This window comes from Herpailurus yagouaroundi, unplaced genomic scaffold (genome assembly GCF_014898765.1).
Source record: "Herpailurus yagouaroundi ecotype Mexico unplaced genomic scaffold, PumYag 161, whole genome shotgun sequence".
Lineage (NCBI taxonomy): Eukaryota > Metazoa > Chordata > Mammalia > Carnivora > Felidae > Herpailurus > Herpailurus yagouaroundi.
In genome coordinates this window covers 10,613,027-10,638,205 of record NW_024412402.1, presented here as the reverse complement: position 1 = coordinate 10,638,205, position 25,179 = coordinate 10,613,027, and the positions used below count along the sequence as shown (strand labels likewise).

Genomic DNA, 25,179 nt, shown 5'->3' with positions numbered 1-25,179 from the left:
TTTTGGTCCACTCAGACAAACCTACAAATATTTTCTTTGGGTACCAACCCTTAAGGCAGATTCTGAGCTTTTCCTGGGGCCCACCATAGATTTCAAAGGTGTAAAAAAAAAAAAAAAAAAAAAGATGTACAAAGTAATAAAATATCCTATTTCTTTTGGGCTGTAGGGATCGTATTTGTAGTCGATGGCCCCTTTCCACATGCAACACCAGAAGTGGGCCGGTGAAAGCGGGCCACTCACCTTGCTGTCATAATACTTCTCTCGCTTGTCAGTCTGGATGGAACGGATGACATTGCCAGCATACTCAATCACCATCTCACCCGCATCGATGTTTCTCTTACAGAAAAGACCCCGGCCGTGAATGGGAGACCTAGGGCATAAAGACGGAAAAGAGATCAGCCATGGATTTTGCAAATTTGGTTAACTGTGTGAACACATGAATAAATGACTAAAGCCTCCTGGTCTGTTAGTTCCCCAGGAAGGACAGACACTTGAAGAGAAAAAAAGAATCTGGACCCACTTGATTTGAGGAGTATATTCATTGTTTTAACAAACGGCCAAGGAAAGATTTCTTCCACTCTATAACATACTAGAAGTAGCAGTATTTTAATGCTCACTATGTTAAGTTCCTTGTTCAACACAAGGAAGTACAGGATGTCAGAACATCAGGTTCCATCAACAATAGCGAGAAAAACCTCACTTACTGAAGGGGGGGGGGTCATTCCAGCATTTGGTTCCCTTTGACTTTGGAAAATGATAAGTTTCATATAGTTCTTTCTACAATTTTAGCCATACCTATAGACACCGACTGCCTCCTTAGAAGTCTTCTTTAAATGCCGGAAACGCATGGGCATCGGCAGGTCCATACTTGTTGCTCTCCTAAAGAGACAGGCATATTACTAATGAGTTCTCTTTGCTCAGTGCCAAGCACAAGTGTCTTATAAAATTAGGCCTATAATTGGGGCGCCTGGGTGGCTCAGTCGGTTAAGCAGCCAACTTCGGCTCAGGTCACGATCTCGCGGTCCGTGAGTCCGAGCCCCACGTTGGGCTCTGTGCTGACAGCTCAGAGCCTGGAGCCTGTTTCAGATTCTGTGTCTCCCTCTCTCTGACCCTCCCCCATTCATGCTCTGTCTCTCTCTGTCTCAAAAATTATAAATAAATGTTAAAAAAAATATTAAAAAAAAAAATTAGGCCTATAATATACATAGTACTTGACCATGGGGACTATGGTGGTACGTCCAGAGCTGACAGGGTATATACACTTTGGTTAAAGAAAATGAAACACGGCCTCTTAGCGTTGTCTGAATTTCTCCTCTCCAACACATTTCTCTCTGTGCCAGCCCGCTTACTGCTACCTTATGCTTGATCTCAGCCAAAGGGCCAAGAAGCAATGCTGCTACCTTGACACAAACTGTATTTCATAGTCTTCTTAGATGTTATCTGGGAAACTGTGACGCGAGCAAACCCGCACAGTGCCCTGAACAGCCAGAGTAGAGGGGAGCAAAGAGTGTTCCTAACGACCCTTCAACTCCAGACTTACCGAGCAGACTTCAGCTGTACCTCCTCCTCCTCCTCATCATTAGGGTTGTATTCGGGAGGCTGCCGATGTTTAGAAGCCAGGAAGTTAAACATGTCAAATGCTGACTTCCTGGAGCCAAAAGATGAAAACGTGTTGTAACAGAAAGGCTTTAACAGAAGCAGTGGACAGCTTTGACGCTGGAAATCTCAAAGGTCGCGTGGGAAAATAATGCCATCATACGTAAAAATATAGGGACCCGAACCTGCTTCCGAAAGAGAATGGAACTTGCCTCAGGTGAACTTCGGCCCTGGCCGAGCCATGAGGGTTCAGGGGGGGTTCGTTGGCCTCCTCCGGTTTGTGGAAACGGAATTTGTAATTCCTGCAGTGCTTGGCACCAGAGAGCTGCTCAATCAGGAACACGACCGCATCGTGAAGAATCCCCAGCATCCTCAAGCCGTTAACACCTGTCGGACAGAAGGCACCAGGGTAGTGAGGGCGCAGTCAACAGGAGACTGCCTGGTATTAAAGAAATGCTTGAGAGGCGCCTGGGTGGCTCAGTCAGTTGAGCGTCCGACTTTGGCTCAGGTCAGGATCTCACAGTTTGTGGGTTCGAGCCCCGGGTCAGGCTCTGCGCTGGCAGCTCAGAGCCTGGAGCCTGCTTCGGATTCCGTGTCTCCCTCTCTCTCTGCCCCTCCCCTGCTCATGCTCTCTCTCTCTCAAAAATAAACAAACATTTAAAAAAATCAAAAGAAAAATGCTTGAGCTAGAGAAGAGCTCTGCCAGAGGCTGCTCGGGGGTGAACTGCATTAAAGACTAGCCAAGAATTAGCATTAACTAGCCATTAGGATGACACAGGCTCAGATCTACCAATATGGAAAATGTTCACGATTAAGTGAAAAAAAAAAAAAAAAAAACCACACACACACACCACCAAACTGTTTTCTATGCTCTTATGTACACAGATAGGTTGTATGTGTTATTTCACTTCGTGGTCTTAATGCCCACATGAGGCAGGGGTCACCAGCTGCATTTTCAGGTCAGTAAATCTAGGCTCAGTGAATTTAAACACCACACCCGAGGTCACTGCTAGCATGACAAGCTCTGAACCTTGGACTACAGAGCTTCAACCATGATCCCATTTTTGTTTATAGGTTAATGGGGTAACTGGGTTCTCTAACTTCACACTCACATAGATACTTCCCTAAAATTTAAAAGAATGGCTAGCAATAAGCCCCTAGCACGGAACTCTCTTTTGTTGTTATAGTGAGCGTATGGAGTAGTACGCTTGAGAGGTGCTTACTCACTTAGTCTCATGACATTAATGAGCATTTCTGATTTTAGTTTACAAAAATTACACTTACTAGTTCTTTAATTTTTTTTTAACGTTTATTTATTTTTGAGACAGAGAGAGACAGAGCATGAATGGGGGGAGGGTCAGAGAGAGAAGGAGACAGAATCAGCAGGCTCCAGGCTCTGAGCTGTCAGCACAGAGCCCGACACGGGGCTCGAACTCACGGACCGCAAGATCACGACCTGAGCCGAAGTCAGACGCTCAACCGACTGAGCCACCCAGGCGCCCCTACACTTACTAGTTTTTTAATGTTTATTTTTGACACAGAGAGAGAGAGAGAGAGAGAGAGAGAGAGAGAGAGAGAATGAGTGGGGGAGGGGCATAGAGAATCCAAAGCGGGCTCTGTACTGAGAGCAGAGACCCTGATGCAGGGCTTGAACTCAAAGACTGTGAGATCATGACCTGAGCTGGTCAGATGCTTAACCGACGGAGCCATCCAGGTGCCATTATAAAAATAACATTTATATAAGTTGTGGGCATAGATGGTGAAAGTCCTTCCGAACTGTCGCCTTGCATTAAAGGGATGGGGCAATTCCACTACTTTGACACTAGAAATAGCTAATGTTGGGGGCGCCTGGCTGGCCCAGTCAGTAGAGCATGTGACTCTTGATCTCGGGGTTGTTAAGTTCGAGCCCCATGTTGGGTGTGGAGATTACTTAAAAGTAAAATCTTAAAAAAAAAATCATATATATATATTTACTTTGAGAGACTGAGCACCTGACAGCAGGCTTCATCTTAGGACATCAAGATCACTACTTGAGCCAGTATCATAACCAGCTGAGCCACCCAGGAGCCCCAAAATAGCCCATATTCTTTACATTTTTATAAAGTCAACAATATTCTTTCATTGCAATATTGTTTTTGGTATTATTAACAGATATCAAGACAAGGGTGTCTGTTGTGCTAGGATCACACGCACAATTCCAACAGTCACACCCTTTGTGCTATGAAGCATATTTAGAGATGCAACCTCAGTGTAATTTGGGGACTGTGTGTCATGCCTGGGAGGCTATCTGGGTTTAAATGTTGACAAGGATTACTTCTGGGGGATGGGACCCTGTCTACCTTTCACTTTGTTCTTGCGGTTGCTTTTTCATATTTTAAAATTCTTCTATGTCCCTGATAATTTTTTGAGAAGAGTGGAAAGTTACTATTAGTTGCCCGATTTTTACTTCACTTAGAGAATTTCTAAGGGAGATCATTTGGTTTCAATGCAAGTAGAAGGTTCAGTCTTCAGACACATTCTTTGGACACAACTGTGTTCCAGCTAGAATTCAACCTAAGTATACAACTCAAGCCTCCAATAGAGGAGCTTATAAGCCAATTAAGATCATGGCAAATATCTTTTCTTTCCCCACACAACACTGATTTTCCCCAAGAAATTTTTTCCTAGGAATTTTAGATTGTTGTGGATTCCTAGGCAGAAAAAGACACTGGAAAAACATACTTATTTCCATAGAAAAAGTTCATTTTTATACTTAGACTGAGTGCTCAACTCTACTTTCACTGGAGGGCTTAAAGCGAGATTAAATACTGTGTCAGTAATGGGGAGAACAAAGATGAATTTGAACAAAGAACGGCCCCCATTCTCCAGCTCTTGGCAGAGAGAGGCCAACAGGTACCCAAGTCACACACTGTGAAAGCATCCAAATAAAGGTACAGTATAAAATACTGCGGGAGCAATCTCTTCTGTTGTGGACGATTCATTCACTCATGCAACGAATATTTCCTGAGCACCTACTATATCCCACATTTTCTTTCCATCGTTCTGCTGTGCCAGACACAGCCTGTGAATACAGAGGTGAACGAGACAGGCAAACACCTGTATTTATGGAGCTTTTATTTCATGGAAGAGACAGACAATAAACACACCAAAGGTATTCCCACTTTAGGGCTTTTTTCTGTGCTGTTTCTTCTGCATTGAGGGCTTTTACTCTACTTGTCGCATGACTCGCTCCTTCTTGTCATCACTCAGGCCTCAGCTTTATTTAATGTCATCTCTTCAAGAAAATCCTTTCCTGACCACTCTATCTAGAGGAGGCTCCCTGCCACCAGCTACCCACCCTGTGCACTTGATTTCATTCTTCAGAGTACTTATCTCTGCCACTAGATAGAAAGTCGTGAGGCAAGGACCTCGTTGTGAAGGGGTCAATGGGTTGGAAACCTTGGAGAGCAGGCCTGAGTCTGCTTCTACTCAGCAGTTATATCCTAAGTGTCCAACATGACGCCAGGCACATTCAAGGGTTCAGTAATATTTTTAAATAACCAACATTTAAGGGCTGAACACTTTATTCTACAATTAGTAGGCAACCAAAGAAGCTTCTGAGGTACTTCTGGGGACACTGAGGATTCACCACCAGGAGGAGACGGGAGACTCAGGGACCATTTAGAAGGCTTTCTGAGATTACTGGTGAGAGAATGACAAAGGCTATTCCTGAGGAAAGAAGGAGACAGAGGAAGGGAACAGGACTCACACTTTTGGGGTAGAGTCAACGGCAGCGACCAACTGGATGTGAATGGTGAGGGAAAGGAAAGAAGTCAAGATTTACTGGACTCTTTTGGCTTGAGATATGAGGGATGGTAGGAAGACTGGATGAATCACAGGGGTGTAATGCGAGAGGGTGAGAATGGCTGAACAAGCCTAGCACGAGGGTAGAGTGAGGGGCAGAGGCTGAGAACCTAGGAGAATCCGAACTCTTTTTTGTCTTTTCTTTTTCTTTTTTTCTTATATACAGTACTACACTAGTTTCAAGCATGTCACATAATGATTCAACAATTCTATACCCTACTCAATGCTCAGAAGATCTTTTTAAAAGTTTATTTGCCATCTGCTTTTTTAACAACTGCACTTGAATTCACTCTTTTTTAAAAATTCATAGGGGCGCCTGGGTGGCGCAGTCGGTTAAGCGTCCGACTTCAGCCAGGTCACGATCTCGCGGTCCGTGAGTTCGAGCCCCGCGTCGGGCTCTGGGCTGATGGCTCAGAGCCTGGAGCCTGTTTCCGATTCTGTGTCTCCCTCTCTCTCTGCCCCTCCCCCGTTCATGCTCTGTCTCTCTCTGTCGCAAAAATAAATAAACGTTGAAAAAAAAAATTAAAAAAAAAATTCATAAAAGTGATATCCACTCACGGAAATAAAGTGAAACAGTACAGGAAGTCCAAGTTGCCCATTTGAATTCCCCAGGTGACACTCTGAGGCAACCATTCTATAGATTGAGATAGAGTACGCGTGTGTGGATATGTGGGTGTATAACATGAACGTACCTAAAGGGAGTCATGATCATACCAGATACATATGGTTACAACCAGCCCCTTCCAATTAATTTACTTTGGACCTCTTTCTAAATTCTCCTGTTGAGGAGTATTTGGCTTGCTGCCTCTAGTTTTTTGCTAGCACATGTTGGAATGAACACCCGCATACATTTTTTCTTTTAAATTCTCTTCCCAATCTCCCCTCTCCCAGTCCACCCTCGTACATATTTTTTAAGTTTATTTCTTTTGAGAGAAACAGAGACAGAGACAGAGACAGCGTGAACGGGGGAGGGGCAGAGAGGGAGAGAGAACCCCAAGCACTGTCAGTGCAGAGCCTCAGGCGGGACTCAAACTCACCAGCCATGAGACCATGACCTGAGCAGAAACCAAGAGTCAGGCGCTTACCCCGCTGAGCCTGACTTAAGGATGCTAACCTACCCTCATACACTTTTCATGACTTGGCTGAGACTACCCAGAGGATACTTTCCTAGAAGTGGAATTGTTGGATGGAGGGGCAAAAGAGTCGAAAATTTTCATAGCTGGTTGCTTAACCGCTCCTCCGATCAGCTGTATTCATAATTTATGTGTCTGCCATTAATGTAACAGAGAGCCTGTCTCCTCCATCTTTGTCTAGATTATCTCCAAGTTCTGAATCTTTGTTAATAAATCTGTGAATAAAATAGTTGGGGCTCCTGGTTAGCTCAGTTGGTTAAGCATCTGACTCTGGATTTCGGCTCGGGTCACGATCTCGTGGTTTGTGGGTTTGAGCCCCGTGCTGGGCTTTGGGCTAGCAGTGTGGAGCCTGCCTGTGATTCTCTCTCTCCCTCTCTCCCTGCCCCTCCCCTGCTCGTGCTCTCTCTCTCTCTCTCTCTCTCTCTCAAAATAAAAATGTAAAAGCCTGTTAATAAGATAGTTAATCATGTTTTATTTATTTTTAATTTTTTTAAGTTTATGTATTTATTTTTGAACAAATAATTCAGGAGGATACCCATAACAAAAAGACAGCCAATAACAAGTGTTGACAAGGATATAGGTATTGGATCCATCAAACATTGCTGGTGTAAAATGGTGCAGCTACTCAAAAAACAATCTAGCAGTTCCTCAAAGTTTAATTTTTCTTTCTTTCTTTTCTTTTTAAAAAAATATTTATTTATTTTTGAAAGAGCGAGAGAGACAGAGTGTGAGTGGGGGAGGGGCAGAGAGAGGGGGAGACACAGAATCAGAAGCCGGCTCCAAGCTGTCAGCACAGAGCCTGACACGGGGCTCAAACTCACAAACCACGAGATCATGACCTGAGCTGAAGTCAAGTCGCTCAACTGACTGAGCCACCCATGTGCCCCAGTTCCTCAAAATATAAACATAGAGTCACCACATGACCCAGCAATTCCACTCCTCGGTATATATCCAAGAGAAATAAAAACATGTCTATACAGGGTGCACCTTGGTGGCTCAGTCAGTTAAGCGTCTGAAACTGATTTCCGCTTGGCTCATGATCTTACGGTTCAGGGGTTCAGAAGGCGGAAAACACCCAATGTCCATGAGTTGATGAATGGATAAACGACATATGGTATATCCACAAAATGGAGTATTATTTGGCAATATAAAGGAATGAAGTACTAATAAAAGCCACGTACTGACCAACCCACAGAGAATACTATATCCAATAGTGAAAGATTGAAAGCTTTCCCTCCAAGGTCATGAATGAAGCAAGGATGCCCACTTTCACCACTTCTATTAAGTAAAAAAAAGAAATAAAAGTCACCTAAATTGGAAAGGAAGAAGTAAGATTATCTCTGTTTGCAGAGGATATGATCTTATATGTAGAAAACTCTAATGATACCACAAAACACTTGTTAAAAATAAGTGAATTCATCAAAGTAATAGGATAAAATCAACACACAAAAATCAGTTGAGTTTCTATACACTAACCACGAACAATCTGAAAAGGCAATTACAAAACGATTCTATTTACGATAGCATCACAAAGAAAAAAGGACTTACAAACTAACTTAATCAAGGAGGTAAAAGACTTATACAATGAAAACTACAAAACACTGCTAAAAGAAATTGAAGACCTAAATAAAAGGAAACATATCTCGTGTTCACGGGTTAGAAGACTTAACACTGTTAAAATGTCAATACTACCAAAGTGATCTACAGATTCAGTGCAATTTCCATCAACATCCCAATAACATTTTTTTGCAAAAATAGAAAAGCTCATCTTAAAATTCATACGGAATCTGAGGGGATCCTGAGTAGCCAAAATAATCCTGAGAAAGAACAAAACCGGAGAACTCCAAATTTCCTGCTTTCAAAGTTTACCACAGATGTACAGTAATTAATCAAAACAATGTGGTACTGGCATAAAGACAGACATACAGACTAATGGAATAGAACTGAGTCTAGTAATAAACTGCTGCATACCTGGTCACATGCCTTTTTTTTTAAAAGATTTTATTTTTAAGTAATGTGCACACCCAACACGGGGCTCAAACTCACAACTCCGAGATCAAGAGTCACATGTTCCCCTGACTGAGCCAGCCAGGAGCCCCTGGTCACATGAGTTTTGACCACGGTGCCAAGACCATTTAATGGGGGGAAAAGACAGTCTTTTCAACAAGTGATGCTTGGAAAACCAGGTATCCACATGCAACAGAATGCAGTTGACCCTCACTTCATACCATATATGAAAATATACTATTACCTCCCCCCCAAAGCTAGTCTTCGATGATTTCTCTGAATTGTCTCAAATCTTTTCCGTAAGGATAATGGTCTTTATTTGGCATATTAGGTAAATTAAGATATATAAATAAATAACATTACTTGTATACATATAAATAACCGTATTTATCTACATACATATAAGTAGTCAATAATGTCAGGTCCCTTTTTAAAAAAAATGTTTTATTTGAGTATAGTTGACACAACACGTTAATTAATCCTCACTATAAATTTTGAAGGTCACATTAAAATTCCTTTTTCTTTTTTTAAAAATTTTTTAATGTTTATTTTTGAGAGAAAGAAAGAAAAAGAGTGCGAGAGGGGGAGGGGCAGAGAAAGACAGGGAGACACAGAATCCAAAGCAGGCTCCAGGCTCCAAGCTGTCAGCACAGAGCCCAACATGGGGCTTGAACTCAAGAACTACAAGATCATGAACTGAGCCGAAGTTGGGACGCTTAACTGACTGAGCCACCCAAGCACCCCTCCTTTTTATTTTTCTTTCATGTTTTTATTTATTTTTAAAAGAGAGAGAGAGCAAGCATGAGTGGGGGAGAGGCAGGGAGAGGGAAGGCAGAGGATCTGAAGCACTCACAGCAGACAGCCCTGTGTGGGGCTTGAACTCAGGAACTCGCGATCATGACCTGAGCCAAAGTCAAACTCTCAACTAAGTGAGCCACCCAGGTGTCCCAATATTCCCTTTTAGATAAGGATATTGAGACTCAGAGAAATCAATTAGCTTGCACTCAGTGGAATGTTGATAGCAAAAGGGCAGAAATGTGGCTTGTACTCAGTTTTTTCTCCCTCCAAAGTACATGGTTTCTTACCACCATTCCATGTGGCAGTAAACGACATGGATAAATCAAAGGAAATTCTGTCCTTTTGGCCAGAACAAAGGGCTGGCTACTCAGTTTGAGGCTGCGAACAAAGTTCAGAATGCTGGCTTACTCCAGGAGTAGGATTTTATACATATTGTAAGTAATCAGTTCAAAATGACTACTGGGAGAGGCAAAGTACAAATTTAACTACAGTTCACCCAATGACCACCGCAGTTGGGCACGGGACCAACAAATCATATGTTCTTGCCCCCCAAATATCTCCCTCACAAATCTAAATATATATATAGCAAATTATCCCTCTCATTAATATCTACACTGTAGAGACATATTTGCCCCCAAATATCTCCCTCACAAATATATCTATATCTAATCTATCTCTATCTCTATACGTAGATATGTATATTATAAATCATCTGTCTGATTAATATCTAGAACGTAGAGACAACTTTTAAAACTCAACCATAACAACAATAATAACAACAGGGGCACCTGGGTGGCTCAGTCGGTTGGGAATCTGACTTTAGCTCAGGTCATGATCATGCAGTTCGTGAGTTCGAGCTCTGTGCTGACAGCTCAGAGCCTGGAGCCTACTTCAAATTCTGTGTCTCCCTCTCTCTCTGCCTCTCTCCCTCTCGCACTCTGTCCGTCTCCCTCTCTCTCTCAAAAATAAATAAACATTAAAAACAACAACAACAACAACAAAGCCTGATTAAGAAACAAGCAAAGGCCTTAAACAGAAGCCTTCATTTTTTCCAAAGAAGACCTACAAATAGCCAATAAGCCCATGTAAAGATGCTCAACATCACGAATCATTAGGGAAATGTGAATCGAAACTATAATGAGATACCATTTCACATCGCTTTAGCTGGCTTCTATCAAAAAAAAGAGGAGGTGAAGAAATTGGAACCCTCGGGCACTGCTGGTGGGCATGTAAAATGGTGCAGCCACTGGGGAAACTAGTATGGTGGTTCCTTAAAAAATTAAAAATGGAATTACCATTAAAAAAAACAAAAAGCAATGATCCAGCAATCCAACTTCTGGGTATATGCCTCCCGGAAATGGAAAGCAAGGTCTTTTTTTTTTTTTTTAATAGGAACTATTTCATTTATTTATTGATGTTTTGAGAGCAGGGGAGAGGGGCAGAGAGAGGAGAGAGAGAATCTTGAGCAGACTCCACAACCAGGGGGGAGCCTGATGCGGGGCTCAATCCCACGACCCTGGGATCATGACCTGAGCCAAAACCAAGAGTTGGACGCTTAATTGACTGAGCCCCGCAGGGGCCCTGGACAGTAGGGTCTTGAATAGATATCTATACACCCACATTCACAGCAGAACGATTCACAATGGCTAAAATGTGGAAGCAACAAGTATCCGTGGATGGGTGAATCAATCAGCAAACGGTGACATATAAATACAGTGAAATATTATTCAGCCTTAAAAAGGAAGGAAATTTTGCACTCTGCTACAGCATGGATGAATCTTGAGGGCATAATGCTAAGTGAGATGAGCCAGTCCACTTATCGTATAATTCCATTTACATGAGGTACTGAAAATAATCAAAATACATACAGACAGAAAGGAGAATGGTGGTTGCCGGGGGCGGGAGACAATGGGGAAAGGGGAGTTTCAGTTTCACAAGAAGAAAAGTTATGGGATGGATGGATGGTTGCACAACGTGAATACATTTAACACCAGTGAATTGTACACTTAAAAATGGGTTACTCTGGAAAAAAATAAGGTTAAATTGATAAATTTATGTTATGTGAATTTTACCTCAATAAAAAAATTCATCTGTTTAAAAAAAAAAAAAAGAAAACAATGGAGCTCCTGGGTGGCTCGGTCGGTTAAGCATCCAACTTTGGCTCAGGTCACCATCTTGTGGTTCCTGAGTTCAAGCCCTGTATTGGGCTTGTTGCCAGCGTGGAGCGTGCTTCAGATCCTCTGTCCCTCTCTCTCTCTGCCCCTCCCCCGCTCACTTGTGTACGCGTGCATGGTCTCTCAAAAACAAGCATAAAAAAAAAAGAAAAAGAATACAATAAAGTACTGATACAACATTACAGCAGAGAGAAAGCTTGAAAGCACTATGTTAAATCAAAGAATCCAGAGGCGTCTGGGTGGCTCAGTTGGTTGAGCGTCCGATTTCGACTCAGATCACGATCTCATGGTTTGTGAGTTCAAGCCCTGCATCGGTCTCAGTGCTGACAGCTCGGAGCCTGGAGCCTGCTTTGGGTTCTGTGTCTCCTCTCTCTGCCCCTCCCCTGCTTGCACTCTGTTTCTCTCTCAAAAGTAAATAAACATTAAATAAATAAATCAAAGAATCCAGTCATAAAAGGCCATATAATTGTATGATTCCATACAAATACCTAGAGACAGAAAGTAGATCAATGGTGGTGGGTGTTGGAGCTGAGGAGTGACTGCTAATGAGTATGGAGTTTCTTGAAGGGATGATGAAAACGTTCTGGAATTATACCGTAGTGATGGTTGCACAACTCTGTGAATACACTAAGAGCCATTGAACCGTATGCTCTATTATTATTATTTTTTAATGTTTATTTTTGGGAGAGAGAGAGACAAAGTGTGAGCGGGGGAGGGGCAGAGAGAGACGGGGACACAGAATCCGAAGCAGGATCCAGGCTCTGAGATGTCAGCACTGAGCCTGATGAGGGGCCCAAACTCACAAATCACAAGATCATGACCTGAGCTGACGTCGGATGCTTAACCGACTGAGCCACCCAGGTGCCGTGAGCTGTATGCTTTAAATGGGTGTGCTGTATACTATAAGAATTCCATTTTCTTTTTTTAAAAGTTTGACATTTTTGTAGAATCAACTCTACAGTTTTAGACCAACAAGCTACCAGAATACTCTGAGACAGAGTATTCAGAATAAAATGACCACTGCGGCCGTTACCTGCAAATGAGAGCTGCTTTAGGCGGGCATTTGATCGAGCTTCCTGGACTTTATCTGTCAGTGACTTCCAGGCATCTGTGCAGAAATGAAATATTTGGTCAACTACTTCCAACACCAATGGCATGCACAAACGTTGAGCTTAGAATCCCTACAGGGTGAAAACACCCTTCTAAAATGGTTTTTTTGTTTTCTTAGTTTTAATGTTTTCCGTGCATAAGAGGCTGGGCAGGGGCACTACCCAGCAGTGCTTCCTCCTGTTAGAAAGGAGGTTCACACCTTCTGAAAATGACCCCTGAATCCCCAAAGCGTTCACATCCCTTGATGGTAGTCCAGGTCCCAAACCTGAATGTATGGTGTTACTTCTATTCCCAATGCCCCTGAACAAAACAGTATTAGCATTAATGATTTAACCCAGACTCTGGGGAGATCTTTACCTCTGTTCCTTAAAACTACGAGGTATGACGAGAAAACCTTTTCAGTCCCTTCCAGCTCCAACTTAAGATTCTATGATCTCCTACTGTCTGTTGGACTTGTCACCAGCACATCACGCTCAATGTGTTGTATGTGGCACTCATACACTCAACGTAGCTTTTTTGTTCTCCTTACGTATCTTTGTATTTATTTATTTTTTTTTTTATTTTTAGTGACCCAGGCCTGAATCTTCAGTCACCTTCTCTCTCTGCTCTCCGTATCCAAGCAGTCATGAAGTATGTCCATCCTTCTTTCCTCTCTCTGCCTGCTGGGAACGGGCTTTATTACCGGACATCTCTACTGTAGCTATGCTCTCATCGGCAACCTCCTGCCACGTCCATGTCTCTAATTGAGTCGACCTTACGCTTCTTGAAATTCTGCTTTTATTTCACTTTTCCAGATTTCCAAAGGCCTCATGGTTTGGCACTGAACGCCCTCCAAAACTTGTGCCCAATTAACCTTCGCAGTTTTCTATCTCACTACTACCCGATAAGGATTTCGAGGTCCTCTCCCACGTGAGGATGCTCTAAACCCACCACATGCAATCCTGTCTAACTGTGCGTGTGTCTCTTTTTAGAAAGCCTTTCCCATTTGTCTTTTCCTAACTCAAATCCTATTACCTCTTTTAATGGGATCTTCTATTCCACCATTTTTCCTGGGTTCAATAACCCTAACTGACCCACAGGGATCGCTCTTTCCTTCCAACTCCTCTAGTACTTCTTGCCTAGAGAAAGTTCACTAGTTCAACAGCTAACCGAACAAGAAAATAAAATGCCAGCCCTTCTAGGAAGTTCCCTGTTGAGTAAACTGTAAAAGCAAACAGACATTTACAAAACAAAGTTTAAGCTATACCGAGAAGCATTTAAGATTCCAAAAGGAGCAGAAAGGAAGGAGTGGGAGTGCTTATCTGCCTCAGAAGGTCAGGGAAGACTTTCCAAGCAGAACCCTGAAGGACAAGCTAGAGTTCACCAGGTATACCAGGGTAGAAAGAACATTCCAGGCAGAGGGAAGAAACGGAGAAGGCACAGGGGTGAGACAGAATGGCAGTTAAGGTACACAAAGAAATCACAGAAGACAAGGCTGGAGAGAGAAGAGGTCTCATGTGCTCAGCTAAGTTATGGATTCTATCTCTCCAGGAACTTAAGGACAAGTTAGATGTATAATGCCTTCGAGTATCTTCCATAACACTTTGCACAAAACTACCCACATCAGTGGTGCTAATTAATGTACGTAAGGGCAGATCTGGCTGAGTCGGGGCCTGAGCTAGCGAGACAACCTGTTTTTCTATTTTTATTTTTTAAAGTAATCTCTACACCCATCGTGGGATTCGAGCTCACAACCCCGAGATCAAGAGTCACATGCTCCACAAAGCAGCCAGCCAGGTGCGAGGTGGGTCGCGCGACCTCATTTAATCCACTCACCTTCGATACTTTCCGCACAGATCTGAAAGCCATCATCACTCGAAATTTCAAAAACAAGTCCTTTCTTGGGCTTTTTCTCAGCAATGCTTTCCTTTCTTTTCTGTTCTTGCTGGAGCCAAAGCATCAGTGGAGAGCTGAAATTGCTTTCTTCTTCTTCCACTGTTTTAGGTTCTACAGGGAGAAAACAGATAGGGGCCAAAGTGGTTGCATTAGCAAACAAACACTTACTGAGCACTGATACGTTATCTCCAAGCCTAACAACATTCCATGGTTGGTAGGATCACTCCCATTTACAGATAACAAAATCTGAGGCTCAAAGCCGTGGAGCAGCCTGTCCTAGGTCATAGCTGGAGAGCGACAGAAACGGATTTTTTTTTTTTTTTTTTTAACTGAAGTCATGCTGTCTCTGTGGTATGACTTCCTGGTATGACAATTTGATAGTTTTTCAATAAGCAACTGCCCCCAGTAGGGTCAAAGCTAAAAACTAATAATGATGGATATGAATGAAGCACTAGGCATCGAGGCATTCTTCTAGGAACTTCCTGTGTATTAACTCAGAGAAACCTCACAGCAATCCAGTGAGGGAAGTGTTATTATAATGTACGCTTCAAAGGCAAGAAACCTGAGGCAGAGAGTAAGTAGCCCAAGTTCATATAAGATGAGATTTCAACCCATATGGCTCCAAAGCCTGCCACCAACCCCCCCACACCCCCGCCTTCTTGCAGAAGGAGGTGTATCAGTTCTCCTGAGAAATCAGCCAATCAGCAGAATGGGATCACATCCCACATGTTACACTTGAGCATTTTCTCTAGCTGCCTCTCTTTTGAGAAGTTCCCTCGATGAAAACAGGCAAAGCTTTATACCCAGATCTTACTAATCTTGAAGTGACCGGTTCTTTACTGACCCAATTCATTAGCACAGATGATGGAAAGTGCTATGGAGATGCATCTGGGGTTGTGACCAGATATACGGCTTTCTTCGGTGACCACTGAGGGATGAAGTCAGGTAATCGCTAGCTAGTAAAATCACACTGCTGTAGAGCAAGTGGAACAGAAGACTACTTGACAGCTGATCATAGAATATGTAGTAGAAGGGCACTGGACCAGGAGACAGACGCTCTGAGGTTTAGTCTACACCTCTGGCCAATCACTTAACTTCTTTGGAGCTTAAGATTTTTTAATTTAGAAAGCTAGTAGATAACGTAGGCAATTTTTATAGTACGTTTGGCTTTGGAATTCTAATTCTAACCTGTTACCTACCCACGTACCTGTACTTTCTTGTTCGTTTGCTGAATTTTGTGTTGTCTGAATCTCAGGAAGAACTTGCCTAAATGAAAGGAAAACCAAATGTGAGATGTAACATCAGCTAGCTCTTTAATTCAAAGATAAAAACTGTCCACAGTCTGCCATACTGTTGTATGGGCTATATGAAACAACTACTAGAAATGAACCACAGGATGATTTGTGTATTACCTGTTGAATAAACACCATCACACTACTATAAGGTACATAACATAAAACTATCTCTTATGAGATTCTTTCCCAAATATTGACATTGAATTTCTGCTTTTGCAGTTTGTACATTATATCCTTGAAATTTTTCTCATACCCTCAGTATTAGAAAAAAAGCAGTTCTGGAATCACTGAAGTTAACTGATTTAACCAAAAATAAAAGCAAGCTGCCCGAGCCAGAAAACCACCACCAGTTTCCCTTTTCTTAAATTAAATAACATTTGGAAACAACCCAAATGCATATCAATAAGGGGTGGTTTATCTTTTTTATTTTTTTAAATTAATTCATTTATTTTGAGAGAGAGAAAGTGCAAGCAGGGGTGGGGCAGAGAGAGAGGGAGACAGCGAATGCCCAGGCTCTTCACTGTCAGAGCAGAGCCCAACTCGGGGTTCAATCTCATGACCATGAGATCATGACTTGAGCCGAAATCCAGAGTCGGACGCTTAACCCACTGAGTCACCCAGGGACTCCGATAAGGGACTGTTTAAATAAATAACAAAACAAAACAAAACCAAGTACAGAACAATATGTATAGCATTATTCATTTTATGTAAAAAAGGGGCGCCTGGGTGGCTCCGTTGGGTTAAGCGTCCCACTCGCGATCACGTTGTTTGTGGGATCGAGCCCCACGTTGGGCTCCGTGTTGACAGCATGGAGCCTGCTTGGGATTCTCTCTCCCTCTCTCTCTGCCCCTCCCCCACCCCAATAGATAAATAGATAAACAAACAAACTTAAAAAAAAAAAAGCTTTGGCAACAAAAATAATACAAATCAGGAAGAACTATTTTTTTTAAATGAGGTGGACAGAACTGAGGGCTTAACCTTAGAGAAATGATCTGCATATTTACCCTGTGGTCTGCCCACACTCCTTTTGGGACGACTGTTCCACATCAGCAGTCCCCTTCTGCTCAGCCTCTGCTCCTGGAGTCCTGGAACGGAACCATTTGTATCTTTTCAAGAAAAACCACCAGGAAACATGTGCCAAATGCACAGCTCAGTCTAAAGAAATGCCTCTACCACGATGGATCTGATAACATTCACGAGCTGAGAAAACTAATCTGTGGTGACACAGGTTAGACAGTGGTTATCTTGAGGGCGTACCGACCAAGAGAAGGCACAAGGAGGCTTCTGGAACTCTAGGAATGTTTTAGATCTTGATCCGCATGGTGGCTACGCGGGTGCACACCTATGTAAAACTTCACTTGTGTACTTTACATGCGTTACACCCCATGCTAGTGTTCTCAAAAGGGACTTCATGAGGATCTACAACAGGTGGCTTTGCCCTCTGGACGGGAATAATCGTCCTTCAGTATCCTAAGCCTCAGCAAAACAAAAACAAAAACACAAACACCAGCACCCCCCCCGCCCCGTCCCCCAGAAAACCAAACGCCAAGAGCAAACAGCAGCACTGTTTTAAATCAAAGAGTAATTAGAGATGTGGTTCTATCCCAGAGACAAACTGCCCACGGACGGAACTAAATTTTGCTCTAGAAATCACTGCTGTGAGGGGGGGAGAAAAAAAAAAAAAAAAAAATTCGAAGTCACAACCCAGAACACCCCCCGAGCAATGCAACACGTCCCTCCCAGAAGACTGCCACTGCCCCAGCCTCTAGTCCCGAGCACAAGATCCCGCCCACCCAGCAGAGCGGATATTGGCATCTCTCACCCTGTGACTGAGGTCAGGGATGTCGCGCTGGCTTCCTGGTCTGGAATGTGTGCTTCAGAAGAACTGGTCCGCGAATGGGAAACTTTGTGCTTCTTGCCATTCCCTTTGTCCAAAGGCAGCTGAATCCGTTTGATTTTTGGTTTGGGTTTGGTGGCACCCGGCACGGAGGGGCTTGCTGACTGCTGCCCAGAGGACGGAGAGCCCCCAGGAGAGGCTGAGCTGGCTTGCATAGCTGAGGATAAAGCCTTGTTCTGCTCCAGCCCCACGCTGTTGGGGGCATCTACTGTCTGGGGAAAGCTGGCTCCCTGGGTCCCTGGAGCAGAATCAAGATCACGCTGGGAAGGGAGAATCCCAGTTTTGCTGGCAAGGAGCTGGTTCACGTGCTGAAGCTGATAGTGTTCTTCTGCTTCCCCCGGAGGCGACGCGGCCGTTATGCCCGCGGTCTGAGCAGAGGGGAGCACGCAGATGCTGGATGCCGCTGTCATCGCGGCAGGAGGAGCCTGGGATGTCCCCAGTTGCGGAAACATTCCTGAACTTGGTGGTAAAGCCACAGGCTGGTCCTGCATCCCCAGGCTCTGCTGACTGGCTTTGATCAAAAGGTTGCTTATTGAGCCAATATCCGGGGTACCGAGCAGCCTGGGGTTGGTTAACGCGACATGTCCCGGAACTGATGCACTACTCGTAGGGGTTGTTGCGGTTTGCATGGATACAACGTTCAAGACGGAGGAACCGGATGCCAAGCCAGACACAGGCCCCGCGGTGAGGTGGCCAGTGTCCTGGCTTATTGTTGATGCGCCCGCCGCCGCCGCGGCAGTGCCTCCCACACTCTGCGGTAACAGCGGAGCCTGTTCAAAATACATGATGCCAGATTTAGACCTTTTTATGATGTTGGGGACAGTTCGGTGAGATGAAGTGTTAAGTGAGCCCAAATCTAGCAGATTGGGATGATTTGGCAGCTGGGAGGGTGTGAAGTTAATCAGTGTCATGTTAGAAACCACATCGGAAGGGGCAATGTTTGAAGGGTTGCTAGAGGGAGCGAGTTTTTTATTCTTTCGGGTCTGCAGACGAGATATGGGTCTTTTCTTGAGTCCAGAGGATGGAGTGGCTACTGTGGTACTGAGGTCTGTCCTCTGGCTGGCTTCTGAAACCAAAAGTTGGGGATCTGGAGGAGGCTGAACCCCAATAAGTAGGCCTGAAGGAGGGCTGTTGATGTTGGGTGGGAAACTACTTTGAGTAGCTGCGGGGAAGGAATGTAAGTGCTGGCGATGAGACATGGGGAGCAATCCTTTGCTAGCAGGAGGGAAGAGAGATGGAGAAGTTGGCAAGCTTGGATTTAGTCCCGTGGCTAGGGTGAGACCACTTCCCATGGGCCCCAATACTGAAGTATTTGTCTCCATCACATTGGGTGTAGAACTAACAGAAGAGGTCAATTGGATTTTTTGGGTCACTCCATTTGGAAGAGTTTGGAGAACATAAAGTGGCTGCATGTTCTGGTTAACAACAATGAGTTTCTCAGTGGCTGGTTTCAGGTGGGGTGGAGTGGTCTGGACAGCTGCATTAGAAATCTGAGATGGGCCAGGACTCTCGGTAGAGTTGGGCACATATTTCTGGTTCTGGATAGGAACAGTAGGGGAAACAGGTACCTGAAGGCCGGGGGTGCTACTGTTTCTAGTTAAATCCTGATTGTTGCCATGACCCTGCTCCACTGAACCACAAGGCGGGCTGGAGATGTGGTCCGCGTCCATGTGTCCTTGGATAAAATGATCGGGAGTCATGTGGCCTTCGGGCGTCGGATCTACTCCGGGACTCAGCAGTGCCGAGTCCCCTTCAGAGGAGGCCACAGACTTCTCTGTGATGGTCACCCTCTTCTCTCCTGAGTCGGAGATCACAGCCAGTCTACTGGCATTCTGGCTGGGGACCGTGGGACTCCGGGTGGTCAGGACGGACAGATCAGACGGCAGCTCCAGGGGCAGCTCAAACTGCTCCTCTGCTGAGATAGAGGAGGAGACGCTACTGTCCACAGGTTCTGTCGTGGGCAGCTGCTGAGAAAACACTTCGAAAAGACCCATGTCCTTTTCCCGGTTACTGTCGAGACCCAAGCCTTCACCGAGATTTAGGAGTTCCGACGAAGAGGACTCTGGGCTCTCGCCCAAAGCCTGCATGGATGGGGTATTCTTTAGGACGAAGTCCATGATGTCCGAGGGCAGGATGTTCCCACAGTCGTCGCTGTTGTTGTTATCCGAGTCCGATTTCAGGAGCTCGGTGTTGTAGGTGTCTAGTAGGTTCTTGTCCGACGGGGTGCTCGTGTGGACTCTGCGGCTTGACTCCAATGAGCTGAGCTGAGCCTCCAAGGAATCCTGCCCCTGTGTTTTAACTCTGCTCACAGAGTGGCAGTTATCCATCTTTGGCTCATTTTTGTGGCCCACGGAACTCTTAATGACGTGTTCTTTCTCGCCGGCGTCTTCAGGCCGCTCCATCTTTAAGTTCTCCGTTCCGTTTTCTTTGCCGTTTCTCTTTGGAATCTGGCTGCTCTTCCTCGCTGTGGCTGTGACGCTCGTATCGCTCTCTGTGCCGTCATCGACACCATCCAGCTGAGAAATCTTCGGGAGGTCACACTGTTCTTCCTCCCGAAATAGATTATGGGATGCCAGCCGTTCCTCTCCGCCTGAAGAAATCACTGTCCTAGTGAAATTGTAATAATATAAGTCATCTTCATCAGAAGTGCTTAGGTCATCGGCCCCATCCACCTGTCCCTCAGCTGATCTCTTGCCTCGTTTCTTCCCAGTTGAGCTGCTGTAGAATGGAATGTCTTCTTCACCGTAGGATCTTACCCCGTAGAGTGGGGTGAGCCCGAAGAACATGTTAGAGCGTGCCCGGGCACTGCGACGGGGGTATCTCCGCTTGAAAGAGCCATCCTCCTGAGGTTTGGGACCATCTGGAAGCATCAGGTTTCTGTCCTGAACCGGAAGATTCTGATAATTGTTACTTTGAGAATCCTGGGATGAGGTATTATTGGGGCTTGGCTGGGCCACTGGACCATCTCCTGGACTTTCAGAGGCTGAAACTGGTTCTGTTGGAGACGCTGACTCTATTTGCAGAGGGGAAACGGGACTACTTTCTTTCAGGGTATTCTTGGACTGGCCCTCACTTTCCATTTTGAGAGGCGTCAGTGTCACTTTGACCGTGCGTTTCCGGGGTGTCTGTAATTCCTTGGCAGATCCTTCTACTTGCATGGATGGAGCTTTGGGGACTCCTGGAATAGGCAGGACTTTGTCTCCAATCTTATCAGAAGAAACATTATTACATGGTCGTTGCCCCATAAATTCTGGAGTCAAAACTTCATCAACAAACTCCGGCTTTAGGTTTCCTTCCTCACCGGTGGTCACCTGACCAGGTTCCAAAAAAGACTTACTGGAATGTTTTTCTTTGAAAGTTTCTTTACAAGACTTTTTCCCTTTCTGTCTCCTGTCCCTGGAACTAGATCCCACATGTTCATTGACAATGGATGACCTGTTGCTCACTCCAGATAGCTTCAAGGTTTTGACTTCCGCCTCTTCCTCGGGAGAGGGGTTTACTGATTGGTTCGAGTCTGCGTGTTGGTCTCGATCGTTCCTTTGCCCTCTCAGATGGAGTGGGGGGAAGGAGAGGGCCTCTTTAGAAGAAAACGGCACCGAAGAGAGTTCAGCAAAAGTGCCGATCTTGCTAGCATTTAATTCTCCAGATGCTGTGTTATGAAGCTGCGGGGCCAGCTTGGGAATGCCAGGATAAGCCACAGCATGTGCAGATCCCTCTGAACTCTTGGAACCTGGCACTTTGGCCTTCTCTCCCTTCAAAGAGGAGCTCTTGGATGCCAAGTCGGAAGCACTGGAGTGCTTCATTTCTGAAGATGAAGATCCGTCCAAGTGACTGGTTTTAGTGCCCATAGTAACCACTGTCCTTTGCAAATTTGAAGAGGTGGGAGTGTTTTGCCCTAAGTTACTGTTTGAGTTCAGCGGTCCTAAGACGTGATCAACTGCTTTGGCACTTGACTCAAGATCTGTGGCAGTCCCGATGGCGGACACTGAGGGAACACTATTCCTGGAGTAAGTACTCCCAGTTCTCACTGGAGACATTATCCGGAGTTTAGACCGCTGGGGTGACAGGGAAGAAGTGCTGTGTCGCCTGGAGCCAATGCTTCGGAGTCCAGAGGAGAGTAAAGGGTCACCCACTGTGACTATTTCATGAGTGGTTGGGGTAGGACTTCCTGAACAAGAGAGAGAAAATAATAGTCTATTACAGAGAGGGACAAACGTGCGGTAGCCACTGCTTTCAATGACTCGGCAATGACTTTTCACTGAAAACTGCAACGATCAAGATTTTCAACGAGCCAAAGTCACTGAGATAAAGTTGCCTGCAAGAACCACAGGCTAATCTTTGAGCTAATCTTTTTGGGTCAAGTTCGTCAACGAGGTAGGTCCTTTACCTGCAGAAGGCAATGGCCGACAGCCAGGGGACCTCTGTGTTGGAGAGTAACTAGGTGTTCGAATCCTAGGGACCTTCGAGATGACATGATAAAAACAGGAACCAGAGGTTTGCGAATGAGGTCGGTCTGGTGAGGGAGGACTTATAGTTTCAGCTGTGTTCTGACTCTCTTTAGATGAAATTTCTGTGGTAGGAAAGAAACACTCGTTACTAAAAAAAAGTCCAATTAGAGTATCCATCAAATGGGGGCGCCTGCCTGGCTCCGCGGGAGGAGCATGCACTCCTGAACTCGGGACTGTGGGTTCGAGCCCCACGCTGGGTGTATAAGGTTACTTAAAACTTAAATCTTAAAGAAACAAAACAAAACAAAATAAAATAAAATAAACAAACACACCAACAAAAAGTAAGCTATTAAGGTAAAAATCAAAATAGAAACAAATGACCCCTCCCAGAGGGATGACGTTTTTCTGCCTTCAATCATGGTACTCCCAAAAACCAAACTCAAGTCCCATCTCGATTAAAGTCTCACCTGCAAAAGACGTGGGACTGTGAGCGATGGTCCTGTTTTCATCGTGCTCCACAGTGCTGTTGATATCTGGCTCTACAACCGGAGGACGGCACTCCACTATCTTGCACGTGTACACACAGCGCTTGCGAGCATCCGTGGTACTCCAGTACACCCGGGAACACCTGGCAAACAGATCCATCAAAATCACCACCAGCGAGAGTACAGAGGCGGAGACGAACACGTGCCCAAACCTCTCCTCATCCTCGGTTCCCTGGCCTCCTGGGTTGACAGAATTCAGCTTCACTTCATGGATTCTTATTATAGATCCCCCTGGCTAGGCTGTTCCAAGCTTTTTGAAATTCTTGGTTTTTCCTAGTCTCTCAGAAAATAGCATAACGTCTTTTTTTATTGTAGCGTAAGCAGGAGACAAAAATAGCACAAGATCCTAAAATGCAGAGAAAGAAAAATACTAACTGCTACAAGAAATAGTTCTTGACCTGCGGGAAGGGATTACTGCCCCGCCGGGTGTACGAAGTGAGGAAAGAGCAAGCCCGAAGTGTTTCCTTTGGGAGAAAAGCCCCACAAGACAAGGGAAATGTAACTGCTTCCAATCTGCGGGATGCTGATGGAGCCTGGTTTATACAAAGGGCTGCCGGCTAAATGCAGAGTATAGACTGTGCCGCCAGAATTGGAATGCAGAATAAATTGTGAGTATATATAGCAAAATGAGACTCCAAAATGGGAGAGCTAGAAAAGGAATTTTAAATTTATACTGTCAGCCTGCTAGAAGTTTCAGAAATTTGCTTCACATAGGAAAGATGATAAATTCTCACTGGAGAATATGATTATTATTGTGGGGGGTTTATATTTTTGGACTGAGGACAGAGGCATGAGGGGTTTGTCTGATCCACTACAACAATCTGGACGTCTGAATCCAGATAAATGGAACTCTTAAGAGACTGACCTCACGTTTTCTATTTAGGTTTTATTTGGAAATGATTCTGAAAGTATGCCAATAGTACTTTCCTTCTATACGTGGATTTAGCAGACATAAACTGATACTTTAGGCCCAGTCTACAAGAAGTAGCAAAAAACGGAGTTAATTTGCAGTGGCAGTTAAAAGTAGCTAACAAGTATGGCTCGCCATTCAACGACCTGCTCATGGTTCGGGGTGCTCAAGCTGCGGGGGTTGGGGTCTTCTCTCTACAGTGCTACTTACTGATATCCGATAGGAAAAAGCTTATCTTCACAGTCAGAGAGATCATTCAGAATTCCTAAGCAGTCAATTGTCATGGAGCCTGACCAAGGAAAGGAGAACTAGTTAGAGGAGATAATGAGAAGGCTCACTTCTAAACCAGAGACCAGAAAGTACCCCAGTGATACACGGAGCCTTCCCCAACAACGGAGGCCCATGTCATACCAATCATCATGTGGATATTTTCTGGTTCCAAGCCATTGAGAAACTTCCTTCTCAAGCTGATTCCTTCAAAGTCCACAAACACTCTTCTAAAAACTTCAAATCCATTCTCAGGAACCACCTAAAATGAAAATCCGGCTGTTAACAGGCTGCCCCTTTACACATTATATGCGTGATACCGATTCTCTCAGAGGGCAAAGTACAGAGCAGATCTCAAAATCACCCTGCTGTTTCACAGGAGGACTTCTGTATTTGCAAGAGAAGGTGATTCTAGGAACACACAGTTGGAAGGTAACACAAAGCTTACCATCTTGCTGTCCTCAGCCTGTTTTCCCTGAACTCCTATAGAATTCGAAAAGTAACCAAGTTCTCACCTCGCCTTTGATCAAATCCCGATGTCGTTGGCAATATACTTTCTTATCATCCAGAAAGACACAGTTCTTGGCGCGAGAACACATGAAGTGATAGTTGCTGGTGCAGGATGTAAGGCAGCAACCCACAGTGGCTCCTGGCTTTTGGCAGAATTCACATCTCTAACCATCCAGAGAGAACAGAGGCCTAAGTCAGACTTTCAGAGGTTTTAAGCCACTTTCCATCTCTAAAGAATTATCCCATTCTGCGTTTCCTACAATTCATTTCTTTTATTGGTAATTGAATTATAGAGAAATGATATGAGCCATAAATCCTCCTCTACAAATCCTGTCTCTCCCACTGTCCCTAGGCCCTAGAACTATTAAATATCACAATTTGATTTAGAACTTAAACCAGTTTTTTTTTTTTTTCCTAGGATGCACGATTGATTTAGAGAAGACAAAATTTCGAAGACTGATACTACAAACATCATCTTGTTAGAAAGGTACTATATCCAAAAGAATTCAGTTCTGGAAAGAGTATACCGATCAGAAACATAAGGGTTCTCTAGTTACTAGGCTTATTAACAGATTAAATTTATCAGATGACTCAAAGATTTCCTACAACCAGCCTGTATGTCAGCACCTTATTCTGTCAATCACAGCCTGGGCTCCTCCCCACAGAAGACTTTGTCCTCTCCATGCAATTGACATGTTTTCTTTGCATGTGCTTTTTGTTTGCTTGTCTCTCTCCCTTTTTCTTTCTTTCTTTCTGACAATCCTTCATCTT

The 25,179-nt window shown here is 44.4% G+C and overlaps 1 protein-coding gene across 1 annotated transcript in view; it reads right to left on the bottom strand.

The window, feature by feature from the left end:
• Positions 1-25,179, bottom strand: part of KMT2A (lysine methyltransferase 2A) — an 85,100-nt gene that overhangs the window by 5,331 nt on the left and 54,590 nt on the right. The window contains exons 23-36 of the mRNA XM_040483191.1: positions 24,414-24,572; positions 24,043-24,160; positions 23,842-23,920; positions 22,644-22,804; positions 22,116-22,298; positions 17,654-21,896; positions 16,836-16,916; positions 15,744-15,802; positions 14,477-14,647; positions 12,585-12,659; positions 1,809-1,983; positions 1,541-1,648; positions 796-879; positions 241-370 (exon numbers count right to left, since the gene is read on the bottom strand). Of these exons, the coding sequence (XP_040339125.1) occupies positions 241-370; positions 796-879; positions 1,541-1,648; positions 1,809-1,983; positions 12,585-12,659; positions 14,477-14,647; positions 15,744-15,802; positions 16,836-16,916; positions 17,654-21,896; positions 22,116-22,298; positions 22,644-22,804; positions 23,842-23,920; positions 24,043-24,160; positions 24,414-24,572 (5,826 nt within the window). The remainder of the gene's footprint in view (positions 1-240; positions 371-795; positions 880-1,540; positions 1,649-1,808; positions 1,984-12,584; positions 12,660-14,476; positions 14,648-15,743; positions 15,803-16,835; positions 16,917-17,653; positions 21,897-22,115; positions 22,299-22,643; positions 22,805-23,841; positions 23,921-24,042; positions 24,161-24,413; positions 24,573-25,179) is intronic.